This window comes from Phyllostomus discolor, chromosome 11 (genome assembly GCF_004126475.2).
Source record: "Phyllostomus discolor isolate MPI-MPIP mPhyDis1 chromosome 11, mPhyDis1.pri.v3, whole genome shotgun sequence".
NCBI classification, from domain to species: domain Eukaryota; kingdom Metazoa; phylum Chordata; class Mammalia; order Chiroptera; family Phyllostomidae; genus Phyllostomus; species Phyllostomus discolor.
This window is the reverse complement of record NC_040913.2, coordinates 5,538,056-5,555,125: the sequence shown is the minus strand read 5'-3', so window position 1 is coordinate 5,555,125 and position 17,070 is coordinate 5,538,056. Positions and strand designations below refer to the sequence as shown.

Below are 17,070 nucleotides of genomic sequence, written 5' to 3'. Positions count from 1 at the left end.
CCGAATTGTACAGATGAAGGATTCGAGGCCGAGGGAGGGGAATGAACTCCTGCAGGCCTGGATGAACTTGGACTCGCTCTGACTCTACTTCTGCAGCCAACTCTGCCCTCTGCCATCGCAGCCTTCGCAAGGCTTCTCTGACGGTAGCAATTTCCAGAGAGAGCTGGCCCTTGCACTCGGTTTTCCCGAAGATAGGAAGCTTTCTGCTGCTTGGTGTTCGGACTGGTCTTGCACCTGGCTTTGTGTGGGCGTGAGGGCTGCACCCAAGGGCTCAAAGGCTGAGCTCCCTCGCTGGAAGTCTGCCATCAGGCCCCACGTAGGCACTCTCCGTAGGGTGTGCTTGCTGTCGGCCCTTGGACCTAAAGCCTTATCTGCACACACTCGACAGGCTGCACTTCCCTTATTGTTCCCCGTGACCTCTCTGGCTGCCACAACCTACCCTGCCTTTTAGGCTGGTCTGCCTCTTCCTTTCCATGTTTATCAGGATGTTCAGCCTGCTGTTGAGATTTCAGGGACCCTTGGAGAGAGTGGATGAGATGGGACCCCCCAAAATCACATGCAATACTGCACTTTGGAAGGTTCCTATGAAATCTGTGGTGCTAGTACTTCACTTGTGCTGTTATTCATGAACATTAAGACACACTTCCTTTTGGCATTGCTTAGTAAGAGCCGTCTACCATCCCGGCATGGGAGAAGTGGATTATTCAGCAGTGTCTGACAGCTGGATGTGCTGATACAAAGAAGAGGAAACCAGACTTTTTAATTTCCATTTTCTTTGTTTATTATACTGGGAAGCTTTGTTCTCCTTCCAGTTCAGGGCTTGTGTGCTGCCCTGGAGGACGGAGGGTACCGACTCATTTCAGACTTCATGTGAATTTCTCCGCCGTGTCAGAGAGGCGAGCAGCACAGCCACGGGAATCGAAGAGTCCAGAAGCACACTATGAACAGAAAGATTTCCTGTGAAGTTATATTCTTCCCCAGGGTTTGTGTTATCTAAATGAATAAACACAGCGACCTTAATGCCAGCGTGTGTAAATTACTCACCATCGATAGTCCAGTTTTCTGTGGCTCTTACCAAGAGAAAACTCTTTACATTTCACAGTTAATTTGGCCTCGCCTTGGAGACACAGAAAAGTAGATGCTTCAGCATTGTCTTTGGCGGATGTGGGCCAATGTATTAGAAGTAATTTCCTTGTTCTCAGTGTTGTGTCCCTACGTCCTAGCCCGGGGGCCGCAGTAGGTGGGAGCTGGATAAAGATCTGTGGAATGAATAGCTATCCAAAAGTCCGCCCTACTAGATTTGTGGTTGACCTAAACAGTTTTAACACTTGACATCTTCAAACCGTTATGAAGAGGATGTGTTCCTGTGTGATGTCGTGAATTTTGATTTCTAGAAGTCTCCAAAATGAAAGCCTTGTCATTTGGGGATATGACCCTGGCTGAAGGGGAAAGTGTCCCTGGAACCTACTGTAGTGTCTGTACCCAGTAGTCACTTAATAAGTGTTGAATGTATGTGGAGAGAGTGGCAGCCAATGGGAATGGGGTCCCCTGCTTTCCTAGCAAGTCTCTTCCGTTCGCTCCAGCGCTCTGGAATCAGCCCCGCCACTTTGGGGTAGGCGCTCCCCGTGGTGAAATTCTAAGTGGGTCTGATGGTGCTGAGAGCTGTCTGCATGCCAAGCCCCCCAGATGATGGTCCAGCCCTCCTGTCAGTTTTCCCTCCTCAGGCTCATTCCACTCTTACCTGATTCAAAAAACATGAAAACTGCTGTTGTACAGCGTGATGAGTTCTCATTTTATCGTAGGTGTGTAACTTGTTAAACGACACTGTCCAGTTCTCAGTCTGTGCAGCTTCTGAGTCATTTATATATGCAAACAACAATGCACTTAAATCATAGGGTTGTTATGGAAACTTACAGCATTGTGGCAGTACGTAAGGCCTCCAGGTCATCCCTGCCTGAGTCATGGTTTGGACAAGAAGCCGTCGTTTGGCACAGTCGAAAGCATACAAGTTTGATCCTGGCCCTTCTCCTCTGGCCACGCAACCTCAGGCAAGTCACTCAGTCTCACAAGTCTCGGTTTCCAGATGTGAAATGAGATAATCCTCACCCTTGCTCTTGGTTTGTAGGATGGGGACTTGAGTACACATAATTATTTTGTTTCCCTCCTAGGACTCAAGTAAAGTGATAGAAAAGGTACAATACCAAAAACAGTTTGGAGAACAAAAGGGTGGGTGATTTCAATGAACTTCTGTAAGACGAAGTACCCGGAGAACACTTAGTGGAAGAAGCTACAGCCCAGGACATGCGTGGAGGGTCATAGAGAAGCTGAGGGAGCCTCCCTGCATGGGAGACCCTTGCAGACGCTGGGGACTCTGGGTTACCAGAATGAGGAGAAGCCAAGGGCAGGGAAGGTCTCTGTATGAAATGGTCACCCGCCCTCACTGCTCCTCAACTCCAGTGCCAAGAAATTCCGCGAGTTCGAGGTGTGCTCCAAGTTTCCCGTCAGCCTCCCCCTGTCCCGCTTTTAAAGGACAGCCGGACAATTGAGGACTCAGCAGACCTTGGAGGAAGGCCTGGTGGCCATGATGAAGAACGATAAACACAGGACAACGGGCTCCAGAGGAAGCAGATGTAAGTCAGGAAGTTTGAGAAGAGTCACATAAAACCCCACGAAACTATCACTAAAATATATATGACATGATGTTACATGTATAAACAAGAACTGATGCTACAAAAAGAAACAATGGAAGGGAACCCTTGGGAATGAAAATTTCATAGGGAATTTTAAGCCAAATTGGAGGAGATCTCCTAAAATCTGGGAGCAAAAATATGTAAAATACGACGAGAATTAAATACACACACACACACCACACACACACACACACACATACAAGATAGTCCAGAGCGGGGCCAGTAAGAGAGTTGTAGCATTCCAGAAAAGAGCAGAGAAAGCCAAGGGGATGAAAAGACATTAAAGAAATAACACAATTGAAAAATTTCTGGAACAAAAGCTGACTTTGTGGTTTCCATCTAAAAGCGCCTCCTGGGTGGTGATTAGGAGCAATGGAAAACGCCCTCATCACTGGAAGTTTTAGAACAACAAGCGCTACTCAGCCCAAGAGCTTTCCTGGGCTTGGGGGACACCGTCTCCTACAAGAAACAAAAATCAGGGTGGCATCAGGTTGTCATCAGCTGTCCTAGAAGCAGAGGTATAAAAGCTTCGAAATTCGGAGGAAGTGATTTTTAAGGGGGAAAAACTATGCTTTGTCACGTTACTTGTGAGGGCAACACAGAGACACCGTTGGACCTGCAAAGACTCGGGTACTTGCCTTGCACCCTGTCCTGGGAAGTCATGTGAGCATGAACCCCGTCAGCGGGACAACGAAGCAACACAAGGCAGACGTGGGATTTCGGAAGGAGCAGATGTGACCGAGGATGTCAGCTGTGTGCATGACTTAGCCGCCAGTGCATACTTGAGCAAGGACATTGGAGCCAGCTCAGAAACGGCAAAATGACAACCAGATGCTCTGGTTTTCCTTGTGAGGAACAAGGAAACACCGTTCTGCTCCTGATAAATGGAAGGAGTCACTAAAGGAGTGAGAAAGGAAACTGATGATGAACCGATTGGCTGAACCCAAACCCTGTTCGTGAAATAGGGGCTGAGAAATGGAGAAACCTGCCCGGCTGCCTTAGCGATGCTTGGTTTACGCTCAGAGTAGGTGCTTGTCTAAGCACCTGCTGAACGAATGCTGAATGGCCAGTGACTGCGCTGGGTGGCGCTTGCACGAGCTCCTAGCAGCAGCTGCTAGCCACGTGGGTAAGTGGCGCCTTCCTGCCGACAGCTGCCCTAGCTCCATCGTTAGGTGATGGGAGAGGAGAAAGAGCCATCCTGAATAAACCTGTAGGAACTCGGCCAGAGCCCAGAGCGGCTTAGCAAAGAACTGCAAAAAACCGCAGACAAAAGACTAACTACTGGTTAAGGTAAATCTCATTTGGTTAGGTATACAATTAAAAAAAAACAAAGCTGACGCCTGGTTGCCTAAGATTGATTTTGGCCTACAGATGAGTTTTGAACAAAACGTTTTAATTTGAATCCTTTTTTTGGCGGGACCTAGGGAATCCAGTTTTTCACAGTTCCTAAAATCCCTATTCTTTTGTTTTTCTCCTTTATGCAATTCATGAGACCCCTGCAGGCAGGGAGCCTTGGGTTATAGCAGAAGCTGGAGGAACGAGACCTTTGGGTGCCCAATCAGCCTCAAATTAGAATTCAGCCTTCAATATTGGTTTAACCTAGCTTTCAGAACTAATGGGCACTGTTTCTTCACTTGATTTATCTTAGACAGGGGTGTCAAACTCATTTTCACCGGGGGCCACATCAGCCTTGTGGTTGCCTTCAAAGGGCCGAATGTAATTTAGGACTGTATAAATGGAACTGCTCCTTAACAGTTAAGAGAGAGCTCAGTGCTGCCACCGGGTAGAATCAAGGTGCCGGGCCGGATAAACAAGGTGGAGGGCCGGATTCGGCCCGTGGGCCTTGGGTTTGCCACCCGTGTTTTAAGAGTTTTGTTAACTGCTAGAACTTGTGGAAAACGTAAAGGGCTCGTCATGAGTAATTTCCCAGAGGATCTGACAGTGACGCATTTTTTCCCAATAATCAAGACCCACTTGGTGCTTAACACTTAGGTAGCAGCCGAGGTGCAGGAGTGTATGGGGCCTCATTGACTTGGCGCAGCCTCGAGGGGCTCGGAGCGTAAGGACTAGCTCGGGAGTACACAGCTGCCTGTCACTGCGGCTAAAAAGAACCTCCTGAGGCCACCACCGCGTCTTCAGTCCCTGGTCCCTGGGGCAACACATGATCTCCTGTCACACCGGGCACTGAAAAGAAGGATTGTAATTCTATAATCTATAAACCATCAGCCTGAAGGAAGGTCTGCCGCAAGATTAGAATAAAGTAAAAATAGCTCGGACTGATGCAGTGCCCACTAAGCGCTAACATGTATTACGTGAATTTAACTCCTGCATCCACTCTGTAAGGTGTCATTCTCATTTACAGAGGCAGACAGTGAGGCACAAGGACGTTGAAGAACTGGTTTGCCCGGGGGCACAGTTAGTGAACCGCTGAGCCAGGGTTCGAACTCCCAAGTTTGTACATGTGGAAATACAATAAACTATGCCATAGCTGCGTGCCTTTTATTTAAAGGTGGAGGGTGAGGGTGAGAGAGACGGCAAATGGAGCACTAGCCTGCATCCAAAACCCAATGACGTTTTTCTGGTATAAAGACCACAATGTGAGCTTTATTGATATTTTGATTGGCATCCTGTGATACGAACGCACAATTTCTTTGGAGAGTTCTAGGGCTAAGAAACATTCTCGAAGCGAGTGAGATGGAGCCGTCCAAACAATGTCTTGGTTCTCCTGGCTGTCTATCATTGTTTGGAGAGCCCGGGGAGAGCGTGGGCTGAGCGGCTCTCCCGCCAGGGAGCTGCTATCTGTTTCCACTCTAGCAGCGCTGAGTGCGGACGCTGGAGTCCCCCAGCCCCGGCCCCGCCAACGATGTTTTCCAACGGGAACTGGGTGTTCGAGCAAATCAAAGCGGAGCAGTGTTCCGTGTAGGCGGGACTCGGGCCCGTTGGGGGCCATCCATTATTCACAGACAATTGGGTTGCTTTTGTGCTGTGTTTTCCATCAGTAACGTGGTCCCCCCATTCATTACATTAAACTTTGGCTTTTGCATGTCAGGAAAAAAAACATTTAAATTTCAAGTCTGAGATAGGATAGGGAAAGTTTTTACGAAGGGATGAGAAGCAGCAGGAACTTGCTGTGTGTTCCTTGCTCACAGTTGTGAAAAATGACGTGAAGACCAGAACGCTGGCTTCGCTGTTGCAAAACCGCCTCCGGAGTCAGCAGGTGGTGCTCACCGCTAATGACTGCTTGAAGGTTACCTGAATCCAAAGAAGAAAGCCACTAATGAGTGATTGTGAGTTCACTTCCACCTATTTTAAAATCTGCTTTAAGACTCAAGGAAGCTCTTGAGGAAGGAAAATGATTTCCCAGATTCCTAACGCCACTCTTCAGCCTGGGAGTTCCCTTCCAGACTGTGATGTGGGTGAATGGTTAATGCATCTAACGCAGGACACATTTGTTTTGCTGGGATAAACGATCCCAAATTCTGTTACATAAAGTTTTATGGCCCATCCCATAAGACACAACTCAAGTGAAAGAGGAGGCTTTTTTTTTCCATTTAAAAACAATTTTAGCCCTGGCTGGTGTGGCTCAGTGGATTGAGTGCCAGCCTGTGAACCGAAGGATCAACAGTTCAATTCCCAGTCAGGGCATATGCCTGGGTTGCGGGCCAGGTCCCCAAGGGAAGGGGCGGGGGTGTTCGAGCCACACATTGATGTTTCTCTCCTTCACCTTCTCCCTCCCTCTCCCTCTCTCTAAAGATAAATAAATAATCTAAAAAAGCTTTTAAATGCAAACCATTTTTATGCAAATGCAATATTCACTTTCAGGGGATTTGTTTTCTAGAGCTTGCAAGGGTGTGGTGACTATAAACACCAACGAGTGGTTTGTTGATTTTATGTAGACATTATATGAGGTGGGCAGTGCAGAATGTCCGGAAGAATCGGAAGAGCCAATCTGATAGGCATCACGGCAGCAGGTCTGGGGACTGGCGGAGCTGGGCGAGGGCCAGAAGGTTGCGGAGGCAGGGTCTCTGCAGGTGGACTTGGGGGGACCAACGGCAGGAGCCAGGAGCGAACAGAGGACGAGAAGGAGCGGCTAGGTCCAGTTGGATTAACCTGGGCCCTGGAATGAATGCGGGGAATTACCTTCCCATGAAGAAGTAGCTGTGAGAGCATATACTAGCTATTCCTCAAGTGTTATAGGGTGTTAAAGACGTAACTGGCCAATGTTTTTTTTTTTTTACCAGAAATCAGGACCACTGTTTTTCTAAGTATTAGAGATAAATGGGTGTGATTTGGACATGAAAGGGTTCAGGCACTCCCTGGGAGGAGCCAGGACGGGGGGCAAAGGAGCCACCTGGAGCAGACAGCCACCAGGGAACAGGGAACCATCGGGCGGAGCCCCAGGCAGCTGTAACCCAGCAAGTGCTGACTCAGCACCATTACCCGTAATTTCCTTGCGCCCTCCCCCCAAGGGTGCTGAGTAACGCTGCAAGCCTGTGCTTTCCCTGGGGCACCCAGCTGTGGGCACCCCCCAGGGTCGGGCCCATGAAGATGTCTTGCTAGTGTTTCTGAAACAAAAATCATTCGACATAATCTTAGAGTGTTTGCTGGGTGATTTCTACTCTACAGACACTTGATTGCAGACCACTTTCAGTAAACGTAAAACCCTTCACTGCCTAGAAGCCCTTGAAAATGGGCCAGGTGGGGCCAGGTATTGAAAACACCTGTTGGTTGCGTGGGAGGAGACTTAATGCATGGAACTTCAAAACAGAAAATCGGGGAGGGGGTTGGAACAGAAAAGAGGAGGACACTTTGTGAGGTTAGCGACTTAAACACAACCTTGCTGAGCGAGGAAAGCAGGAAGAAAATGGGATCCCTCCTGGTTTGAGGCGCTTGCACCCTTGAGCTCAGATTCGTGCTTGAACCAGATTCAGCGCGTCGGCGGGAAGGAAGGGCCCCGAGAGAGTGGGAGCGGGGAGGGGAGACCGCTGGGAGGGAGAGCGTGGAAAGTCCGTGCTGGTCCGAGGAGCCGCGTGCGTGCGTGGGTGGGAGGGTATCAGGGGACATGAACGCGGCCCAGCTGATTTGTTCTCTGACCGCCTAAGCATTCCTGGACATTTTTGGTGCTGAGATTCAACAATAGGCTTGTGTACTAGAAGTACAACCATGTTTTAGTTTTTTGGGCAGATGCCCATTAATGCTAGAGAGACAATGAAGACATGAATGAAACTCTGGAACAACATGACCTTCCCGGTGCCAGCGGTCTGTAACTGGTAATGTTCTATTTTTATGTGTTCTTTGGGACTAACGTTCTCCTTCTGTGGCTATGTTTTTGGGAGAGTCAACTTCCTCTCGGCATAGTATCGATTAAAGCCGTTTCTCACCCCCTTAAAAGCTGGGGACATTTCTCTAGGCCTGTATGATTTTGCTGGAACTGCCTACTTGAACTGCTGAGATGATCACCTGCAAACAGCACTTCATGACTCAAGATTCGTCCTTCCAGAAACTGTTCCTCCGTGCTCACTGGGCCTGTTTAGGAAGGAAGGTGAGGCCCAGGGAGGCGGCAGAACTAACAAATGCTAGCACACAGGCTTGAACCACACTCTTAAAAAAATAAAACCTTTCATTGAAAATCATTTTAGATTTATAGAAGTGTTTTTAAAATAGTATATAGAGCCCTGGCTGGCGTAGCTCAGTGGATTGAGCGCGGTCTGCGAACCAAAGCATCGCAGGTTCGATTCCCAGTCAGGGCACATGCCTGGGTTGCAGGCCATGACCCCCAGCAACTGCACATTGATCTTTCTCTCTCTCTCTTTCTCCTTCCCTTCCCTCTCTAAAATAAATAAATAGATAAAATCTAAAAAAAAAGATTTTAAAAAATAAATAAAATAAAATAGTATATAGAGCACCAGTATACCCTTCATGCTGCTTCCCCGAACCAGAAAATTAACCTTGGTACAATACTATTAATTAAACTGCAGGCCTTATTTGAATTTCATTAGTTTTCCTTCCAGTGTCTTTTTTTTCCCCACCCCTGTCCTTCCAGGAGCCGGTCACACTTAGTTACTGGGTCTCGGCAGTTTCCTCCAGTCCGGGAGGGCTCTCGCAGGACCTGGGTGGCTTTGAGAGCAGCGATCAGGGACTTCTCAGACCCTCCCTCAGTCGGGGTTTGTGGGATATTTCCCCACGACTGGACTGAGGTCCTGTATTCTCTTGGCAAGGATGCCAGAGGGGACGTGTCCTTCTCACTGCACTTAAGGTACCAGTTGCAGTTTCTTGGGGTTTCTGAGGAGTGCAAGGTTGTTTCTCTGCTATATGCATAGTCATTCTGTAACTTATTCATAACTTTCTAAAAGTGACACAATTCTTTTTTTCTATGTCCTTATCCCTATGTCTATGCGCGTGTGTGTGTGTGAGAGGGAGAGAACATACCAGTTTCTTACTTTTACAGGACATTTCATACCTGTCAGCACAGACCAGAGGCTGCGTCACGGGCAGGGAGGACCAGTTCACACACCAGCGTCAACGGAGAAAGGGGCAAGATCTCGAGAAGAGGGAGCAGCTGGAAGGCCGTTTACAAGTTAAGGTATGTAGCAGAGGCACTTTATTCAAACCCTTTTTCATTCCCCGTGGTCATGTAACTTTTTATTCTGACCTCCACAGCTCTTATCTGGCACTCTCTCGGGCATTTGTTTCTCCCCGCTGATCCCCAACCTCGTCCGCCTCCTCCACCCCGTGTACATCTGTGTCTTCCTGTCCGTCCCCCATGACTCACTTGGTTCAGGCCTTTACCAGGTTTGTCTGTCCTGTTGCTATGGCATTCCTCCTGTGCGTGACTGTCTGTCAATTGTCCATCCTTCCCAACTCGTCCCAGGCGGCCAGCCCTTCCTGCCCGGTGAGAGCTAGCCGCCGCTGAACCTTGGGTGAACCCGTTCTGTGGTTCTGCCCCATGCATTCTAACTGATCGCGTACAGACTGGTCTGCCTCCTTGACGGAGGCTGTGAGCTCCTTGACAGGCGTGTCCTCCTTATTTCTGGATCTCTAATGCCGAACAGTGTTGCGCACACTAGGGGCTGGATAAATGTGGGGTCCGTGAATGAAAACATGAACAAATGAGTGGATCAATAAACCAGAGAGTCCGCTCAGTTCACTGGTGACCTGTTAACTAGTAAACTAAACACGGTCTTCCCCAGCAAACCTTTCTCCCTGCAGTTGGCAATTCATTACACGGGAGACACCACCTTTAAGATGACATCTTACAGGTGACAGTTTCCCTTCCACAAATAGTTATTTTCTCAAAACATCAAGTCATTTTTCCCTTTCTGAAGGCATCTGTCATTATTACGCCTCCTATCTCCACCTAAGTGAAACAAATTGGTAACACAGCCATTAAGGTATCTACGTGAGATTATAAGAAACACAACTGTGAGAATTTTTCTTGCCAAAATAACCTATTTCCATAACGTACCTGTACAGCCTCACGCCACTGCAGGATAATGTGGATATATAAAACACACAGTTAGCCTAATCTTTCGCCACTTTTAAATCAAAGAGCCACTCCTATTTACTAACACAGAATGTCATTTAGATATTTTGTAGAAAAACGTATTTGTAAACAATGCAAACAATCCCAGGAATTTAATATTTATTGAGTGGTTTTTAGTGATCAACATTTGCTTCAAGGTAAACACCATTCCATCATGATGCCCATTTTTATAAAGCTTGGAAATAAATGTAAGAAAATCATGTAGTTTAGGTGAAGGTCTGTCGGCCTGGCGGTGTGTGTATGTAGGTATCCACTGATCCATCTATCGAATCTACCTAGACTGTACACATAACCTTCAGAAGAGTGGGCCCCTCCACGGACCGGGGAGAAGGGGTCGGAGAGGAGCCTCCGGCAGTGTCGCAGGATTACAAACGTCGTCCTTCCGTGTGAGGTCGCGGGTTCCACGAGGTCGGTGTTACCGTTGTGCGTGGTAGCTGAGATGCACGTGTTCTGTGACTGGCAGTCCCACTTCTGAGGAGCGCCCCTCCCCAGGCCGAGCACCGGCCTATAAAGGCGTCCATACAAAAGGGAGAAGAGAGAAACGAGGAGTGAAGAAGTGAAGAGTCACCCAGAAGCCCATGTGCTCTCCACTTTTGTCCTCTTGTCCAAATGCGACACACACTGGTTTTTCATAAAGGCAAGATTTAACAAGAATTGTAGCCCTGGCTGGTGTAGCTCAGTGGATTGAGTGCGGGATAGGAACCAAAGTGTCCCAGGTTCGATTCCCAGCCAGGGTACATTCCTGGGTTGCAGGCCATAACCCCCAGCAACCACACATTAATGTCTCTCTCTCTCTCCTCCTCCCTTCCCTCCCTAAAAATAAATAAATAAAATCAAAAAAAAAAAATTAAAAAAAAAAAAAAAGAATTGTTATGAGTGTGGTCCTAGGATATGCTTCAATACAAATGTATGTTAAAAACAACTTTGTTTTAGATTTTTAATGTACTTATTTTTAGAGCAAGAGGCAGGGAGAGAGAAAGAGAGGCAGAGAAACATCAGTGTGTGGTTGCCTCTCACAGGCCCCCCAACTCGGGACCTGGCCCTCAACCCAGGCCTGTGCCCTGACTGGGAATTGAACCGGTGAGCTTTAGGTTTGAAGGCCGGTACTCAACCCACTGAGCCACACCAGCCAGGGCTAGTAACCCCTGTCCCTCTGGTAACTTCAAACACACTCACTCATATGAATGGGGAAAGCCCAGGTCTGCATCCCAGCATCACGTCTGGGAGCTGTTCTCTTTCACTCCATCTCTCCATCATGTAGACCTGCTTCTGGCAAAAAAAACATAGCATGGGCTGCTGCCTCCCAGCACCTGTGGGCACCCTTCTTCATTCAGCCCTGTCTCTTTCACGCCAGCGGACCATGGGGATGGGGGGAGGCATTCTCTTTACACTTGGCCAGCAGCCCGGTTGCCCCGTACTTTGCTCGGTTCTGGTGGCCAAGGGTGACATCCCGTGGGTCAGAGTGCTCACCAGGTGGTGGCCTGCCTCCTGCCTTCGTGGCAGCCCCCCCCCCACCACGGGCACTTCCTGCTCTTCTGATTGGCTGGTCCTCCCCTCTTTCCGGCGCCACCCAAGTCCTCTTCCTTCTCATCCTGGGGAGAACACCGCCACCCAGAAGTATGGTCTGCCCAAGGTTGCTGCGGAAGGAGGTGAGGGACTAGGGCATCAAGTCCTTGAACATCCGTGGAACTGGGCCAGGTGCACCACCAGGGGCAGCGTGGCGGGCCCCTGCCACCCCCACCCTCAGGGGTCTCTTTGCCTGTCAGGACAGGAGAAATGCCCAGCTCCTTCTCTGCAACGTCCCAGACCCCCTGGTTCTGCTTCCCCACATTCAGAACAGCATCTGCTTCTAAGTCCCTGATTCGCTCACTTGTATTCCTCGCCCCACTATACCCTCAGGACCACCTGGAACCTTTTGTTTGGGGTCGCCATGGACGCGGGAGTTCTTATTCCAGCACTGGCCTGTTACCAGCCCAGGGTGCAGACCTGGGGTGGGGTCTTAGACGAGCACTGCCCGTCTCCACCTCTGCCCTCTGTGGTGTCTGCTGGCGCCCTTTCAGCTCCCGTCCTTACGGAGAGTGGGGAGAGGATGATGTTTTAGAGGTACGTGGGACGGCGGGGAGGAGGATGAGGGGAGAAGGGGCGGGAAGGGGGACTTTGGGGACGAGGACAGGATGGTCTGCCTTGTGCTCGGCTGTGGAAACCACTAATTAACGATCCTCCCCCCTCCCAGGCCCCTCCCAGAACCCCCATACTCACAGGGAAGGTGGAACGGGAACACGAGGCCAGCGTAGGACCAAAGAGTAGTGATCTGTTGCTTCCCAGGAATTGGGCCAAGATTTGACTCAACAGGCTTGGTTTGGGGAAATAAAAACATTTTTTTAATGAAGGAAGAAAAAAAGAAAAGGCATTACCCAGAAAGGCAGCGGGAGAGAAAACTGCTACTGGGATCTCTAGGAATGTTCGCTCCCACTTAGGAAAAGCTGTACCAAAATCCCAGGATCTGAGTCCCCCTGCGTCTCCCTGCATCCCCCTGCGTCCCCCTGCATCTCCCTGCACCCAGGCCCCAGCCCCTTCCAAGCCTCAGTGCCTCCGCGCCTCGGCGGGAAGCAGCCTTGCTTGCAGGTAAGGAGATCGGGGTGTTCACGGAGGGGGACCCCAGAACTCAGCTCTCCCTCAGTCCGGCAGCCCTGGTTCCTAGGGCCACCTTTCGGGAACAAACACCTCGGAGCTTCGGGATTCCCACCCCCACAGCGGAGGAGCTGGCAGCCCTTGAAGGTACGGCATGTACAGGTGGCTGGGTCCCAAGCCCAACACTCAACGTTTATGCCCAAATTGATGTGGTTTTTTTCTCTGTGTTTTCATTTTTTTCTCCTTTCCAGAATTTAGGGGCTCGCAGCATCTCTCTGGCTGCCTCAGCGCGGATGGGATGTGACTACTTGCTAACTTGACAGTGTTTTGTAGTCCGCGGTGACTTCCAGTTTCCCTGCCCGACGGAGACCTGCTCTCCAGGATGCTGAGAGGTGCGTGTCTTCGCTTTGCTGCCCCTTTGGTTCATGGTACAGACTGTTGTGCAGAAATGCCGTAAATCACTGTGATTGGGGAACACTGCTTCGAAATGGGTCTTGTTTTACTTCCCGAGTCCCATGTAGCCCTTCAAAGTGTTCTGTACTTGAGCTAAACTTAAATTTTATTGAACATTCAAAAAAAACCGTTTTCCTTTATTTCTTGAACTGCAATACTAACAGCAAAGACAGAATAGGGTTCCTAAGGCTGATTAAACTGCACAGCAGTGTGGGTCCTTGTCGGTGTGTTCGAGACCCCGGAACGGCGGATCCACACCTACTCAGGCTCTGCATGGCTTCTTAATTGGGGGGAGAGCATGGGCTTTAAACACTTTGAACATAAAATTCTTGTGTGGTTGTCCTTCTTTTAGAATTATCTGTAGCCACTACCGGGCAAATATTAGAGAAGAGTCCTGGGTACCACTGGATCCTGCCAAAAAATAATACCAGGTAAGTCATCAGACTCACGGTCACCGAATTTGAAGCATAATTCTCAGCCTTGGTTAGTAGAATAGGGAATAGAGGTGTCCTTTCTTTCAGAGTGAGTGCAAATTAATTTCGGCCGACTCACAATGTAAGATGGTGTTTGTGCCTGCCATTTCCTTAAACATACTCCAGCTCAGACAGTATGCCAGCCCTAGTACTACACAGGTGCCTGTCACGGTCGCTTTAAATGTCTCTAGTGGTTGCTGGTCGCCCTAACGGGTGGGCACTTTGTCCAGGAGTGGTGACCATGTTCCGGAGGTGGCCACCGCCAGGGCTTTAGCTGTTGTCCTGTTCGGGTCAACCTCTGAAACACTGTAAATTGCCGCAGTGAAGGTCACAGATGGATTTGCGTTGGTGAGATGGGTGGCTTTCACATACTACGAGGGATGTTAGGACTATATCAATATTCAAGACCTGTGATTTGGTTACAATAAATAACAATAGGAACGATCTCAAAGGCTGTCACGTGGCCGATTGGAGTTGTGTTTGTGAAGCGTCAGGACAATGCCCGGCACCGAGGAAACACCGTTTAAACGTGCGTTGAAGGGAATATCACTTCTGGAATATTCTTTCTTTAATTCCAGAAGCTGTATCCTTATCATTTTTTTAAATGTCCTCTTTCCCATTTTCTTTCTTTCTTTTATTCTTAGATGTCTCCAGTCCAGATGTTAGCTGTCTCTTTTTACCTTTCGTATCAGTTGGCACTTTTTTGGTGCCTTCTGTCTCCATTCATTCTTTCTGAGTATTTTCTCTGGGCATTCTCTACGCCTCTAAGTGTATTTCTCCAGCTTATTTTAAAAATCATGGTCACTATGTTCTGCTTCAGATGGTTTATTTTGTTCAGTCTGTTGCACGTCTTATCCAATCGCTCTGCTCCTCAATGTCTAATTATTTGACTTGGGAGCTCACGTCCCTTGTGGCTCTGTCCGCCACTCTGTCCGCTGACCTGTTAGGGATGGGCTGACGTCATCCTCCTCAAGACAGTCTGGGGCTGTTGTGTCAGCCTAATTATTCAGGGCACATCCTTTCCCTTTCAGAAGTGTCCTGGTTTGGGTGAGGTATTACGTAAGTCCCCCGCATTGAACGCTAGGACCAGAAGTGTGTTTTCAGCAGTAAGGTTAAAACAGGAGGAGGTGGTGAGCCTTGGGCACCAGGGAGTCTCAGGAGCCACGACACACTGGGACTCCCCTGGCCAGGGCACGCCACCGTGAACCCCTGGGCAGCGCGGCACTGGAGGAGGCAGGAAGCCCGGGGCGCGCTGGGCGAGGACGTGGGCGGGGAAGAGGAGTGAGGCCCGAGGCTTGTGCTTCAGGCCTTCCCTGCTTTTGGCAGCTCACCTGACGCTTCCCTGATTGTATCCTAACGACATCTCACCGGTTTCTGCTGAGAAAGGCAGTGATGGTCTCCAAGGAACTCAGGGCAGAAGCAAGAGCAGGATTTAAAATTTTCCGTTCTTCGTTTTCTGAGGAAATCCCATACTGTTTTCCACTGTGGCTGCAGCAGTCGGCATTGCCACCAACAGTGCGCTAGGGTTCCCTTTTCTCCACGTCCTCGCCAGCGTTTGTTCGTTGATTTGCTTATGGTGGCCGTTGTGACCAGTGTGAAGTGGTATCTCACTGTGGTTTTAATTTGCATCTCTCTGACGGCTAGTGATGCTGAACGTCTTTTTGTGTGTCTCTGGGCCCTCCGTATGCCCTCCTTGGAGAAGTGTCTGTTCAAGTGTCTTGCCCATTTTTTAACTGGGTCGTTGGTCTTCCTGGAGTGGAGTTGTGTGAGTTGTTTATATATTTTGGAGATCACACCCTTGTCTGAGGCATTATTGGCAAATGTGTTTTCCCATATAGTTAGTTCTCTTTTCATTTTAACGTTCTTTTCTTTAGCCATGTGAGGCTTTTTAATTTGATGAGATTTCATAGCAGCACAATTTACAATAGCCAAGTGCTGGAAGCAACCTAGGTGCCCATCAGTAAATGAGTGGATCAAAAAATTATGGTACATTTACACAATGGAATTCTATGTAGCAGAGAGAAAGAAGGAACTCCTACCCTTTGTGACAGCATGGATGGAACTGGAGAGCATTATGCTAAGTGAAATAAGCCAGGCAGTGAAAGATAAATACCATATGATCTCACCTTTAACTGGAACCTAATCAAGAAAAGGAAAAAGCAAGAAAAATATAACCAGAGACATTGAAATTAAGAACAGTCTGACAGTAACCAGGGGGGAGGTGGGGAGGGGACAATGGGGGGAAGGGTTTTCAGGAACCACTATAAAGGACACGTGGACAAAACCAAGGGGGAGTGGGAGCAAGGGAGGGAGGTGAGTTTGGCTGGGGTGTGTGGGGGGGGTGATGGGGAATAAACTGTTATTGAACAACAATAAAATAATTTTTAAAAAAGAATTTAAAAAAATAAAACTTTCCTTTCCACTGAGCCCCTGGCAGCCCTTTTCCTCAACCTGCCCACAAGCCTGGGTCCTCAGGATATTATGGTAGTGTGTTACTTTAATGAGAATCTTCACATGTTTTTGAAATTTAAATATGTGTCATTTTATGTTGTCACATGCTAATTTTTTGGCATAACACTTGGTGAACACTGCTTCAAGAAAACCAATACTATTTGCAAAATGACCATTCGGCATGACTTTATGGAGCTGAGAGACGTAAAGTGCGTTTCCACGTGTCTTATCGCACAGACGAGAAACGCTGAGCTGCAGGGAGATTACCTTACCCAGCCCAGTGGTGGGGGGCTTGGTGTTTGGAGAATATAGTCAGGCGTCTTTTTTGAGATGAATTCAGAGAAAAAAGAAAAATCATTCTGAACATATACTCTACTTTCAGCTCAGAAAAATCTCTGAAAGATAATTTTGTCCATCCTTGACCTCCCTACTTGTTTCTTCTCTAATGAATGGTGACCTGGGAGGGGCTAGCCCTTGGCATTGAGGTATTCCTTGTTCTGGCATTTTCTTTTATTTTTCTGTACCCCTTCCTTAGCTGTTACCTGGATTCTCCTCCCCATCCCTACAGTCTCACGCCCTTACATGTTTCCCACACTGATTATGAGGGCCCGCCTCCCTCCCTCCCTCCTTTCCAGTGGATGCCCACGCATGCACACACAGGTGCGCGCACACACAGGTGAGGCGTATACACGGCCCAGAGCCTGTCTTGGCACCCCCAGTGCTATACGTCCTGAAACTGTTTCTTTAGTTCCTGTCACGTTTCCTCATGATCTGACATTCTGTGTCCTGAAATTCTATGAGGAAAAAGAACTTGACTGCCTTCCAAAAT

The 17,070-nt window shown here is 48.6% G+C and overlaps 1 protein-coding gene across 1 annotated transcript in view; it reads left to right on the top strand.

Moving 5' to 3' along the window:
* The first annotated feature begins 7,928 nt into the window (after positions 1-7,928).
* Positions 7,929-17,070, top strand: part of LOC114508775 (phosphatidylinositol 3,4,5-trisphosphate 3-phosphatase TPTE2-like) — a 40,844-nt gene continuing 31,702 nt past the window's right edge. The window contains exons 1-2 of the mRNA XM_036011686.1: positions 7,929-7,960; positions 12,797-13,011. Coding sequence (XP_035867579.1) covers positions 7,929-7,960; positions 12,797-13,011 — 247 coding nt within the window. The remainder of the gene's footprint in view (positions 7,961-12,796; positions 13,012-17,070) is intronic.